The 13,793-nt window shown below is 44.8% G+C and overlaps 1 protein-coding gene across 5 annotated transcripts in view; it reads left to right on the top strand.

The window, feature by feature from the left end:
- Positions 1-13,793, top strand: part of Chinmo (Chronologically inappropriate morphogenesis) — a 52,320-nt gene that overhangs the window by 5,463 nt on the left and 33,064 nt on the right. The window contains exons 1-2 of one of the 5 annotated variants that reach the window (XM_083098710.1): positions 1,204-1,470; positions 8,493-8,720. In XM_083098710.1, coding sequence (XP_082954836.1) covers positions 1,395-1,470; positions 8,493-8,720 — 304 coding nt within the window. In that variant the 5' untranslated portion in view covers positions 1,204-1,394. Of the gene's footprint in view, positions 1-1,203; positions 1,471-3,201; positions 3,429-3,454; positions 3,544-7,346; positions 8,078-8,492; positions 8,721-13,793 lie in introns of those variants that run through there. The other 4 variants (XM_083098714.1, XM_083098713.1, XM_083098712.1 and 1 more) reach the window with 4 other exon arrangements.

Consider the following 13,793-nt stretch of genomic DNA (forward strand, 5'->3'; position numbering starts at 1 on the left):
TTATACGTGGTAAAATATTATTTAATACGTGGCTTTGGCTTTCATATCATCGACGAAGGTCGGCGCGCTGCATGTAGCAGCGAGTCTTATATCGATCCACGAAATTGGCGGCATCTTCGCGTTCGAGAGAGAGAAGGAGAGTACGCATTCAGAGTCACCTGCCTAATCTGACTAACAAATTTTATGCAGGGGACAAGTGCCGCATATACATCGACCTCTAATCTTAATGATTAGAGCGTGGCTGCTGATACGCTCTTCCCTCAAGGATATCAGAAAGATTTCGTAAAGCTCTGCTCATGTTCCCATATACGTTAATTTCGAATGCAGGTGTACAGCTCTCCGTTGTTAAGGAGGACGGTTAGCGGTAACCACTGTCGTATAAATATTTAATTCAACCTAAACCTAAGAGAATAATTCTAAATTATCGTATTAAAACCGCGATGCGGTTTAGTAATTAATGAGGGAAACGCCGTAATTTAGATTTTCGCGCTTCTTAAATGAAATTTATATTTATTTTCAATTGAAATTATGCTTTAAATCGACGAATATTTACATCGATTAAAATAATAACGATATTTTATAAGATAATTAACATACTAACCGAATCGCTAATTTCTTAATTTTTCATGTGCTTAAATCAATTTTTTAAATTTCCCCGCAAACACGATTCTGTTTATTTGCGCTGCCTCGTCGATGATGAACGAATTGTTCGCGAATTCAGCATTCTATCGTTTTTTCGCGATTTCTATCTCGTTCTAGACGTAGCAACGAGCTTATTTTGTCGATTCCTCCGACGGCGCCGCTGCGTCCGGTGCTTCCGTTCTTCGTTATATGTATATCCGTAGTGAGTAGTTAAATTATCTTATCGATTTGCGCGAAAGAATCTCTCTACTCCCGCGAACGAAAGAGAAAGTAAAAAAAAGAGAAGAAGAAATAGCGGACTAAGAGGAAGGGAGATTTCACTGTAGCTGCGCACCGCCCCTTGCAGCGTCAGCCCTGACACTCTAACGGCCCCCGAGGACTTTCCAGCGAAAGTGATGGCCGTGGTTACGTAGGAAAGGGAGACTCGCGCGGGGGCGGCGATGGTACTCGGTGAGTTCTCGGCTCCTGGAGGGGTAACGGAATCGTCGTTGACGGAGGGGGTTGGTTTGGCCGCGAGGGAGGTCGACTGCGGAGGACGGCAGGAAGGGCGATGCGATAGCGCGAGGAGGGTGCGGAGGAAGAGAGAGTTCGCTGGTGGTAACCTTGCAACCCTCTTGCGTACGCGCGTCGAGGAAGGGAGACTGGAATCCCGCGGTCGAAGGGGTGGCGGCCGGTCACGGGCTTGCGAAGGCAGTCGGGGGTGCAGCCGCGCACCGGGGCGGCAGTGACGGGCGTGACGTAGTCGGAGGAGGATGTACGCCCCTGTTGGCGAGGGCCCCAGCAACCAACGACCATCCCTGGTCAATCCATGGTGGCTTCATCCGCCAGGTACGACCGACATGAGTCGACGTTGATATTGTTGTTGTTGTTGTCGTTGCTGTGTTGTGCCCGTCATCTGTCGCTCTATCGATATAGTCATCGCGATGCCTAATTCTCTTGTTTGTTTTGATCGCGGAGATTCTTGGGTATCGAAGGATACGCGGGAAGAGCGAGAAAGAGAGAGAGAGAGAGAGAGAGAGAGAGAGAGAGATGCAAGGGATGGTTTTGAACTTGAAGCTCGCGGTTGCGCTGCAAGGGAGGAGGAGGGGGAGGAACGTAAGGTTTGCCCGCGAAAGCGATTACGTGATGTGAAATAGTGAATTTTTCACCGTCTTATGGCTGGTGAAACGGGACATTGAGATAGTCCCGTTTTAACGCGTCAGTGAAAAAGAAAACCGCAATGTTTTGGATTTGGAATATATTTTTCTCGCTCTGTTAATTTCCTATTTAGTTTATTTCTTTTGTGATTCTTAGGGTTTAAGAAATTTTATTCGAGTAGAGCCTAAATATATTTTTATTTCCAATATTTTACATCGCGCGTGTAAAGTTGATGGAACACCTATTACTTTGTCAGTAATATAAATTTGTATGAAATTTGGCATATGTGACTTGCATAACAACCGCTTTATATTTGATGTAAAAACACAATGATTACTATATTATAAATTATATAATTCTGTCTACATTTATATCTCTCGTGTGTAATCTGAAAATGTATGTAGTTCCTACTTTACGTGCAAGCTGTATCGAAATTTACCCTTCCAATTAAGCGATATAAAATTTTAGAAATTTATCAATCTAATTTTATTATATATTGATGTTATATTAATATGTCGCAAACAATTTCGATTCGGCATCGGGATTCCGGCATTAACGCTAATCCTCGCGGCTTGCGCGTCGGCCATTATTACGTGCATATACCGTGATTTTACGCTTCCTTTGTTTCGATTATCGGAATAGATGCACGTGCAGCAGCGGCACGTTGTCGTACGTGCATCATGCGCTTGTAGCGGTACTTTGACACGGAAGTCGCCGCTTATTTCGCGCCGTCATAAAAGGGATCGTACGTTATATCTCTCTTCCACCTAATTTCCCTCCTCCCCGATGTCGCTCTTTGCGGCTTGGAGAAAAAACGCAACGCTCCCGCGGGGCGGAACCACCCGCTAACGACCGCCATTCGGAAAATTTATCGCGTCGCGCGTTCGCTTCACAGCGGTCAGAAAAACTACTCCTTCGTTGCTCCGGACACGAAAAAGCCAACGCAACTTCCGCGACAATTTTCGAGATCGTTTACTCCATTCAATGCTCGAATATTATCGAATAAAGCTATCTTGATATTAAAATACACGTACGATAGAACGCGATTCTTTGTGGAAGGATCTCGGAATGTAAATTCTTTGAATTTGTTGTAATTCCGCTCCAACTTTCGATATATGTATTTATTACGAGCGTAATGATGAAATCGGAAAGCGAGGATCCAGAGAAGCGAACGGGGTCGCATTCCGGAAGCTCGTTTCTACCTCCGGATCGAGGAGCGATGTGCATCGGAGGCGGACATCGCGGTCGCTCGTTTGTGACGACCAAGTCCGCTAGTAGGGGCATACTATTAAGTGTCGGCCCAAAACATAGGGCCGCCGGCGCGGCAGAGGAGGAGGCAGGAACCCGCGAAAGAAAGAGCGAGAGAGGGGAAGTCGAACGAGCCGGCTATAACCCGTAGAACAGTCCAATTCAGATCGTGCTTCGCGCTGGGCGTTTTTCGGCGTCATTCACACTCTCGCGCTTCTCGCTCTATCGCTCCAAGTGACGAAGGACAATATTCCCCCGAGATGATTGACATTGATTGCACATCCGCGGCGTGGACTCTACGTTGATTGTCGCAGAGTTGATTGTAACCGGAGGGTAACCGCGGTTGTTGCACTCCTCTGTTCACTCTGTCAATCGCATCGCGAGTGAGACACGGTGATTCGGTACGTTTTCATGTGCGATTTTTCTTCTCGGAGGACGATACCGCGAGCATGATCATCGCAAAGGAAACATCCTTGGACATACGTTGCATCGGGGATTTATGAGAATCTAATCACGGTGAAGGCTTTTTCTCTTTTTTTTTTTGTTTACATCGAAACTGCGTTTTCGTTTGATTACTCGCCGATAAACTATCGGAATATACAAATATCTTATGTGTACAACTTTTAGCGCAAACGCGAATTTTGTTGATGTTTTATGGCGTGAGAGATAAGGTTTCGGGAGATAAAAAGTTGCAAAACTGCATGCAGAAACTGTCCATGAAATTTTGTCAACACTAACGTCATATCCTCGATTATTTGTCACCGGCAAAAATGCGCTTACATCATCGCGCTTGATTAATTCACGATGGCGACGATTCGCGAGAAAAACATTGCGTCGCTTTACTTTCGTCGATGAAAGCTTTTTCTCTTTCGGAGCCGGCTCTTTCATTTTAAAACGTATTTCATTACGAACCGGCAACCTGTTATCTGAAACTAGTCTCTCGGAGACATTGACCTCTAAATTAACTTCCTCCACGCATCACTTCGGATTAGCAATGTGACATTATTATCTATATACATTACACACACGCACACAGATTTCGAAAACGCGTAATCTTTCATGCAAATGCATTTCTAATTTCCTCAATCATGTTAGAAATTCAAATATTTAGAAATGGATAATATACATATAATGGAAAAAGTATACGACCCTTGTAGGTTTTTTCTAAAATAACAAGTGTAATAATTTGATTCACGCAATCTCCAAAAAACAATCCTTTCTTTATTTTAGAAATACGTAATGAAATAAAATGAGAGCGGATCGTCTTGATAATCCGCGCGAGCTATCTTTTGCTCTTGGAACAGAAAATATACATATCTCTCTTCTCCTTTTCCCCCTCTCTTGCCTGGATCGTGAATGTTTTGTTATCGCTGTCAAACATATTTATGCCTCTCACCTTGGCATTTTCATCAGAACAACTAACTCTTTGGAATCACCCTCCGGATAATTATTGTCGGGATTCATGTAGATATCTCCCCTTTTCCTGATTTGTCTCTTTGCTCGGAGGCAGGATATTATGTTGACCCTAGTGGAAACAAATCGATTATTTTCTTAAAAAGCAGTTTTTTTGCAAAATTCGTATTTTCAAAAGCAAAAGCTTTCGAACTAATTTTAAATTGTTTGCGAGATAATGTCTTCCTCTTATTTACATTCCTCGATGTGTAAGCCATGTTTATTATCAATTTCATTTGACTAGATAGATAAGCGAGCTTAATAAAAATGCACGTGCAGTAATATCGTTGCAATTTAACGTTCCAAGCGCAATCATATCCCGTAGCAATAAGAAAGCCTACTAGAAGCCCTTGTCTAATCTTTACGATTATATTATCACTGATATTTGTCCTTACGTACATGAATGTGTTTATAATAACGGCGATATTCTTCCTATAGAAGCGCTAGCGCGTTCTTAAAGAGCATCGAGCGTATCAAGAGCGTTGCTTGTAAGCGGCCTGTCGAATCGAATCCAAGTCCGTTATTTGTCGAAACGCATTAATACGGTTTCCTTCGACAACGGCATTCTCTTTTAGCATGAAGGCAACAAAGACGACAACCGCGCTAAAAGCCGCCTCGCGAAAAATGACATCGCCGTGTCAGGCGCCGCTCTTATTTTTCTCGTCGAGCCACGATACGCGCTTTTCATATACGTGGTTTCCCTCCCTGTCTCCTACCGCCTACCCCTCACGTTAACTCGACATCTCGACAGCCATCCTTTTCCATATACTCGCCGTTGCTCGCCCTCGTACAAGGCGTAATACCGTCGCTCATATTCAGCCATCTCCATATCACGATGTTATTCAAAGACCGCACATCGCTCTTTCTTTCCTTATTTTTTTCATTTCGTTGAGTCGATCAATTTTTCCTTCCGCGGAATCGCGGAAGACGAGATTCGCTCGTTATTACTCGACCGCATAAGCCGTTGTCATATCGGAATATATATCGAGTTTTGCGCGATCGCGGAAGCTCGGGCTCCGCATTCCGCGTGTAGGATCGAAGTAGCGTCTATTTTCGTATATTTGCGTCGATTTTTCTTACATCTCTCTGCGAAAACACGGTACAGATGCCATGCACGTGAGGGAGAAACGCGGCTCCGTAATGAGATGGTTCTCGGAGTAGAATCAAAACAGAAGAGTCGCCGAGATAATGTCCCACCCCATATATATTTTCGAGAAATCCGATTGAGAGGAGGCTCTGTTTTTCCGACGCAGAAATGCGATGACATAATACCGCCGCCATAAGAGCGCCGAATTACGACGCTGGCGGACGTGCGCGCATTGCCCACACGCATGTATGCGCACACACACACACACCACACACGCGCAAACATATATACACACGTCCGCGATCTACGCTGCAGCGCGCGCGTGCGCTTCTGTGCACACGCCCGTGTTGTGCAGCGTCGTACGTGTACCGTGTGCGTGCGCAGAATACGCGTGTGTCGCGTATGCGCGTAGTTGTAACGCGCGTGCGGCCCCGCGGCGACCTTGAGCCTCCCTCTCGGACCTCCTGGCCCCTCCACCGATCGGTGCGTTTTGCCACCACGAATGCCCGCGGTCCCCACCCCTTCGCCGCGATGCGTATATCTCCCTTCTTCTTTCCCTGCCCCGCTTTCCCCCCCGTGTCACTCCTCTCTCTCTCTCTCTCTCTCTCTCCTTTTACGCGGTTCCGGGCCACGCAACTCGAGGCGCCTCCAACGCCTAAATTCCCCTCCGTCTTTGCTTTTCGTGCCGCGCGGCGGTTCCTAGCGATGGGCATCGATCGCACCGTCGCCGCTGATTTTTTTTTTATCCGAATTCGAGCACGCGATGTATATATTGGGCCTGCCTGTCCAAGGATAATTTCGCGGCAAGATGGACATGCTGGATTTTATCGAACCGGGAATATATTAATTTTGCCGCGTTGCACGCTCAAGGATTTTCTTCTTCTATTACGCGATTCGCGCTTTCTTACAAAACGCGTCAAGCTCGTGATACGGCCCTGGGATATATTGGATGAGAAAGGATACGCGATACTTTAGGCTACGCTACTTGGCGATAGCAACGCTCACGGGATCGTTTCATCCTTGTTGTTCATCGTTGAAGGTTTAACAGAGATGGACGATACTCGCGAGCATTGCAATCGCCAAGTGAAACGTAGCCATAGAAGCGTTAGGGCAAGAGGAGGAAGGGATAATACTCGAAAATGAGACGGGACGAGAGAGAACGTTGAAGCGAGCGCGAGAGGCAGAGAGTTCTCCGGAGAGGCGCAAAAAAAACATAGGAGGAGGAAGCGCTGCGGAGGATCGCGCGAGAGCCGAAACTTCTAGCCTCGAGCAATCGCCCCGCCGATCCCTACCCCTCCGAAGAAAAAGAAGCCGCCGAATCGTCGATCCCCTGTCCCTCCCCGGCCACCCACTCGGGTCCCCTTCTCCCGGTGATTCCGAGTTACCGCCACCACCGAGTGCCGGGAACGCCGAAATTCTCCTTCCCCCTGCACGCATACATAAGCATACGCGCGCACACACGCCGCGTTCCGCGTAACCGCATTTGCATCGCCACCGATGACCCATATTCACGCTCTTTCTCGGCGATACACTAGCGACGATGACGACGGTCCCTCGATCCTCACCCGCCCCTGTCCCTCTGCTCTCCCTGTCTCCCTCTCGAGCGGTTAGCTTCCTGCCCCCCCCGCCACTCGCGATGCCGCGCTACCTCCTCGTTTCCTCTCGCTCGCACCCGCGCGATTTTTCGGCTCCCGCGACGGACCCTCCCGCCCCCCCGGACCCGGACTCGCCGGCACCGCAAACGACGACAGTCACGCGCGATTCGTTCATGTGCCAATGCGCGATGCAAGCCGGTGGTGATTCGATTTCGGCCGGCAAGTGCGTATAGTCTCAGTCAGTCGTCTATCCAGTGCTCGTGCGACCGGTGTGCGTTTCGGACGGAATACTCGAAATTCTGCTTTCTCGTTCGCTCTTACGGGACACCCGTTCGTGCCAAACTCGGTCGAGTCTCCGATCGGATATTCCTCTCGGCGATACACGCGCGCGGTGTGGATAGGATATACACATCGCGGATCATGCGCCGCGCAGAGGACACGTGCGTGCGGTGCCGAACTTTGTAACTTTTCTCTTTTTTTGGCCTGTCATAGTGCCGGTATTCACGGGTCGCGAAATAGAGACGCAAGTGCGTATTCCAGAGTGTATTTTCAACATCGGTTGTTGTTAAAAATTGTCGAAATTGAATGAAATCGAAGCGATATCGCTCGCAATCGCACACTCGCCTTGACACGCCCCTGACACCGGTAAGATCTCTCCTCTTCTCTCGTTTGGCGCTTTTATCGCAGGCGTCGCGGAAATGCGGTGGAATTTTGACATGGCGCAGCCGGCATCGGGTGCTCGCGGTTCGTGATTTACGAGTACATCTTGAGACTTGGGACTGGAATTATTATCCGCGTTCGATTTCTCGATCAGACAGTCGGTCCTTGACGCGCGAAACATTGGCCGCGCGTGTCCGATAAGTTTCTCCGTCACGATAAACAAATACACACTCACGCAGCCAGTGAATCGAAAGAGGTATGTTGCGTTTACGAGGTATCTCCGTATCTCGAGGTTATCAACATTCAATATTTCAAGCTGGACTGACAGTAGGGTGATCTGATATTTCGTCTTTCATTCACGGGGACCAATCTCGATATAGTACTACTAACTTGATAGTGCATACAATGCCAAATAATACTCTATTTATTGGAAAAATTCTTTCGCAGAGATGTGCATTTTTTGATGCGAGATGATTTATGCGAATTATTTCCCCCATTTTTATATCAATTTTCGAAACTCTTTTATTCATACTTTTGTGACTTTTATTCAGTTACGTTTCTTCCGCAATATATCCTTTAATTTACACCTTTTAACAATCGCGTACATATTATCTTTGCTTATGGCAAAAGAGAAAGAGATCGGTCGATAATTGGGACTGCTTTCTGCGTAGCTGGACGAGCAATTGGGCACGAACGCGATCAAGAAGGTAAATACCCATTGGAAGGTGGCTGCGAGAGGGACGGTGAAGGTCACGGAGTTGAGTCTAAGGGTGGCATCATGGACTCTCATCAGCAGCAATTCTGCCTCAAGTGGAACAGTTTCGGCAGCAACCTAGCAACGACGTTCTCAAACTTATTCAAAAGCGAGAGTCTCACCGACGTCACCCTCTTCTGCGAGGGTAAGTTCCTTAAATGCTACAACATATATCCTTCTCTTTATACGTAGGATCTATCCGTATCTCCTTGCGACATTACAAATGGACTTCTCATCGAAATAATCCTTTAAAATATGTGTCGAAAACGCATTGCGTGGACGAACGATGGTCGAATATTTCAAAGAAAATAATTAGATTTAAGCGTGACGCGATAATCGAAATAAAAGCCGAACTCAAAGAATTCGGCTGACTATTCGAAGGCCTTGACTCCTTGCTCTCGCTTATGTAGGTAGAAGGCCGGTGCTTGAATGCACAAATAAAAAAATGAGAAGCGCGTCTCTCTATTGACACGTGCGTTCGTAATATTCCAGAGATGTCGCATGCATTGCATTTATCAATATATCAAATCGAATCTTTAAACGAGAATCTCGTGCATAGAGAGGACGCGGTTGTCGGACTTTCACTTTTTCGACACTGTCCGAGATAATGTTTCAAATGCCGGTAAACATCTGAAGGCTCTCCACCGTTATTCGTTCGAACGCGATATCCTTTCGGATACACGCGAGATAGGCTGTGTTGACGCATTGCAATTAATACGGCATTAAACACGTAATGGATGGCCGTAATGGATTAATATGGCATTAATTTAACGCGATGATGTAAATTAATTCGATACTCGATTATTTTTCAATGTAAATGCCGCGCGTTACACAAACGGCAATCAAATGTGACGATGAGTTCTTGCGTCATAATATTGCAAATTGACTCTTCTCTTATATATCTGCTTGAGAGTCAGACGACAATCTTGACTTGTCTTATAACGGGCCGCCGTAATGATTATTGAACGATCTCTCTCTCTCTTTCTCTTTCTAACAGAATTTTAACTAGAAATTTTATAAATTTAGAATATTTTGTGATAAATAGTTGATAAAAATGTAGAATATTTTATATAATAAATAATTGATAAAAAACATAAAAAAATTTATAGAAATAAAATGTAGGAAATATGATTGTGTGTGATTGCGATACGTGAACGTTTGTGGAAAATATAATTGCAAGAGAGATAAGCCACTCAGTTATTCGAATACATAGCGCAAAAATAAAATACTCGTTTAAGCGATTGATACAGCGCGTGATAAAAATACCGATTAAAAATCTCGTTCGGTTAATTTCGCGCTTCGCGAATCGCGTCCGACCAGACGCGAGCCGTGACTCCTTGCGCGAAAGGGCCTGGTCGCGTTGCATTCGCACCGCTACCACTTTGCCAGCGAGTGATACGAATTGGTGGCTGCATAGGTAGAGAAGTGCACGGGGTGGACGATTGGAACGGCCCCCTACCCCCGGTGGCCGGCCAATCGAGAATCAGCTGGTATGCACGGCGCGAATCTCGGCGGGGCGTGGTATCCGAATGCAGCGTGCACATATATACGCACACAAATATACGTGCCATGCACATTCGTACACACACGTGAATTGCCGTGTGTGACGTCTTCCCCACCGACGCGGCGAATGCAGCGGCCGACTCTTATGGGTCGTCAGCGCGAAACCGCAGTTCGCATCGAGCAGCGGTGCAACGCGCTCGTTCTAGGATTTCGATCGTGCGAAAATAATTCGCTGAGCGAGCGCGATCGGTTTTTCGCGTGTTTGAAAAATAAGAGTGTATCGCGAGAGAGAGAGAGAGAGTCTAAAGAATAAAGAGTGATTGTGGTGCGAAAAAAAATTGTTTTCGTCAGTCCAAGGTATACAAGACTAAACATGCATAATTGTAATCTAACAACGTGATGCGTATATTGATTCTTATATTATCTATTAATAAATATCCAGAGTTTCGTCAATAAAATTCACAATACAAGGACACAATTACAAGGATTTATCAGTGCAAGTGCGACGTGATAACGACGCTAACTTGTGCAATTAGATGCTTACTTCTTTATCGTTCGCATTGAATGAACAAGAATGTGCAACTTTCGGTAACGCTCCTACTCCGTTTTTGAACGTGATTAATTAACATAAGATGATATAACGCATATATTTATTTATTTATCTAAAAATTGTTTAAAATGTTTCGTTAAGAATGCAGCGTATAAGGGCAAGATCCACAATATGAATAAGAGATCCACCATAGAATTGGTCAAGTTAATTGACTATTTGTCTCGCCACTTGTCGTTTGACTCTTTTTTTTTCTTATAACGGTCTTCGTGATTATTTAGATTGATGGAGTAGCGTCGCCAGCTTGTCGAAGCTCCGATTATTCTCGAATCTTTCAATGCAATTACGATAACTATGCTATTCGCCTCAAGAATTAAAGTAACAAAAACTTTGAAATGCGTGACATTTCTAATTATTAAAATATTTCTGGATTTTTCACATAAGCCTTTAGAAGTTTTTCATTACTATTTTCTGAGATTATAATGCGCTAAAAGATTATGCTAATAAAAATGCTATCGGTCTTTTTTAATATCGTTCTTTACATGTCATCGTTAGATTCCATCCAGCTTAATTGATAAGGATAAACTTAAATATCCACGTGCAGTACATAATCGGCAAAACATCAGACGAATTAAACATTACGTTGAGTAAACACATAATTTATCACTGACATACAAACCGGATAAGTATACCGCATAAAAGCGATAGTACGGGATTATCTTTTGCAGTTATGCCACAAATATACGAACTTGAGAGGTCAGTCAAGTAGTACGTATAGTCTTTCGTCGTTACAATTTTTGTTGCAAAAATTTGAGCGTTTGTTAAAAGATTGTTAAATATGTTCCAAATTAATATTCGCGAGGAAAACATCTCGTTTTTGATATTTGTAGATCGCTATTTACTTTCCTCGCCAGAGGAAATATTTTTCTCGGCAGATGGTTGAAAACGATCAAAGTCTGACGAAATCGAACAAAAGTTAAAGTTCATTGATATCGATTCGCGATAACTCTCGGCCTCTGCTCTTCGGGCTGGCACTTCCGAAACTCTCCTCTCGTTTTTATCAACGTCGATATTAATTCCACCGTGTGTGCAATCGGCCCGGCGTGCTATCCCCGCTATGTCGACGAGCCGTTATTCAATCCTCGCGTCTAACGCTTTCACCTCGCGCACGTCGCGCGTGTCCTGATTTACGAAAACTGCGTTCGCTGCCGAAGCTGGAGAGAGATCGATGACAAGTTTCATCGAGATTCATCGACCGAAGAACAACTCAATTTATTTCAACGATTTTGGACAACTTCTTCGACTCCCTTCCTATACATCATAGAATAGATCGAAGTAAAGACGCATGTATATATATTTTATATATACTTGTTTCCAAGGATTGACGCCTACATGTTTGACTCCGTCCTTGAACATCGCGCTGAGAAACCATAAGATAAGAAACCATAAAATTCTTCTCGAAAGGGCAAAGGAAGCTCGACGAGTGGGAAGGGTTCAAGGACGAGAGTCGGGGAAAGGAGCGCCAAATCGTAACGTCAAGAAGAAACACGTTGAGCAACTATCGAGGGTTCATGAATGTGCGCGTGCGCGCAAGTGCGTGCATCGATAATGTGCGTGTACGTATCTAGTCGTATAGGAAGCTCGAAAAGTAGGCCTCGGTTATACAGTTAGATCTAACCGTCCTTTTCTCCTCGTGCTCCTCTCGACGTATGCAAGTCGGTACCGCGGTGTAGAAACCGCGATTCTCGATCGTGATCGAGGAGATGAAAAAGAGAAAATAAATTCCGCTATCGATTTTATATCAATGTGTATAATTTTTATATAATACACACACATGTATACATTCTTTTAATAATTGTAGATGGGAATAATTGTAGATGCTCTAAATTTTTATTAACAAAATTACATTTTGAAGAAAATTATATTAATGAGCCCGCGATAATCGTAAGATAAAAACATAATGTCAAATTAAAATTCTATAATGGGGACAGACTCTATATTTGGTGGCGTGGCTTCGCATCAACAATTTTGTCAAAATGAAAACATCGGGCAAGTACGCGATATTGTTTGCCGAGTATTAACACGCGATGCCTCAAATTGAGACGCTAAGAGCAAGCACAAAAGACGGAAGTATAGAGTACGCTGTTTGCGAAGAGAAACGCGCAATCGCCTACGCGGGCTCATTAGCGTCAATCTCCTCCTAAATCGATGTCACCCCGTGCGATTATCCCGTTCCCTATCGATCCTATCGAGATAGAGTATTACCGCGAAACCACAAAAGCTGCTTCAAGGTAACCGCTCCCTCTCCCTCGAACACCGGATATCGATCGAAACGCGGACAGGCGCCGATGTACAAACCCGGTACGCTATCGATACTGCTCGGATCGGCACGCAACGCATGCATGCGTGCGTGCGTCCGTGACTCGCTACGATATCTGACAAACTTTACAACCAGCGCGTCGAATTCAGGATTAGAAGGAAGCCATACATCTTTCCGTAGTCATCTTTGTATACTATTTGACTATCAGACGCTCTAGGATGCGCGCGTGTCGGCGACGTTTTAACGTAGAGCGATAAAGACGCGCGTGCGCGCTGTTTCGCAAGTAGCTTTTAATAGAATTTTTGCCGAATAATAGTACGATTTATCATCGATTTTCATTAAAATTCCGGCATATGCTCATGTTGTGCTCATCGGGTATTATACGCGTCGCACGCGTACCGTTACCGTATCCGCGCTGCAAGATGACACACGTGGCGTGCATTAGAAACGGCACACATGTACCGTTCGTCTGCCCTCGCTCGTATTTGTACGTGTGTGTAGCCACGGTTCCATCTTCTAGAATTAGAGGATTATCTTAGGTGCGAGAAGCGCTCACATACGTATACACACATGCATTCCGCCGTGAAATATTACGATACGCGCGTGTCATAGTTTATCTTGAATATAATACTTATCTCTCTCTCTCTTTTTTACGCTGTATCTAAACAATAATAAATCAAAGTCCCTCCGCGAGAGCTCGAGACTTCAAAAAATGACGGTCATTGGTTTATTATAAATTTATTACATCACAATAAATTTTAATTATCGGTAATTATTTATTTGCGTGATCAAACGAGTAAACATTAAAAAACTCGTAATAAATCTAGAAGTTGAATTTTTATAAAGTT

The sequence above is a fragment of the Camponotus vicinus genome, unplaced genomic scaffold (genome assembly GCF_025532165.1).
Source record: "Camponotus vicinus isolate PSW18456_S1 unplaced genomic scaffold, iyCamVici1.0 SCAF_4, whole genome shotgun sequence".
Taxonomy (NCBI): domain Eukaryota; kingdom Metazoa; phylum Arthropoda; class Insecta; order Hymenoptera; family Formicidae; genus Camponotus; species Camponotus vicinus.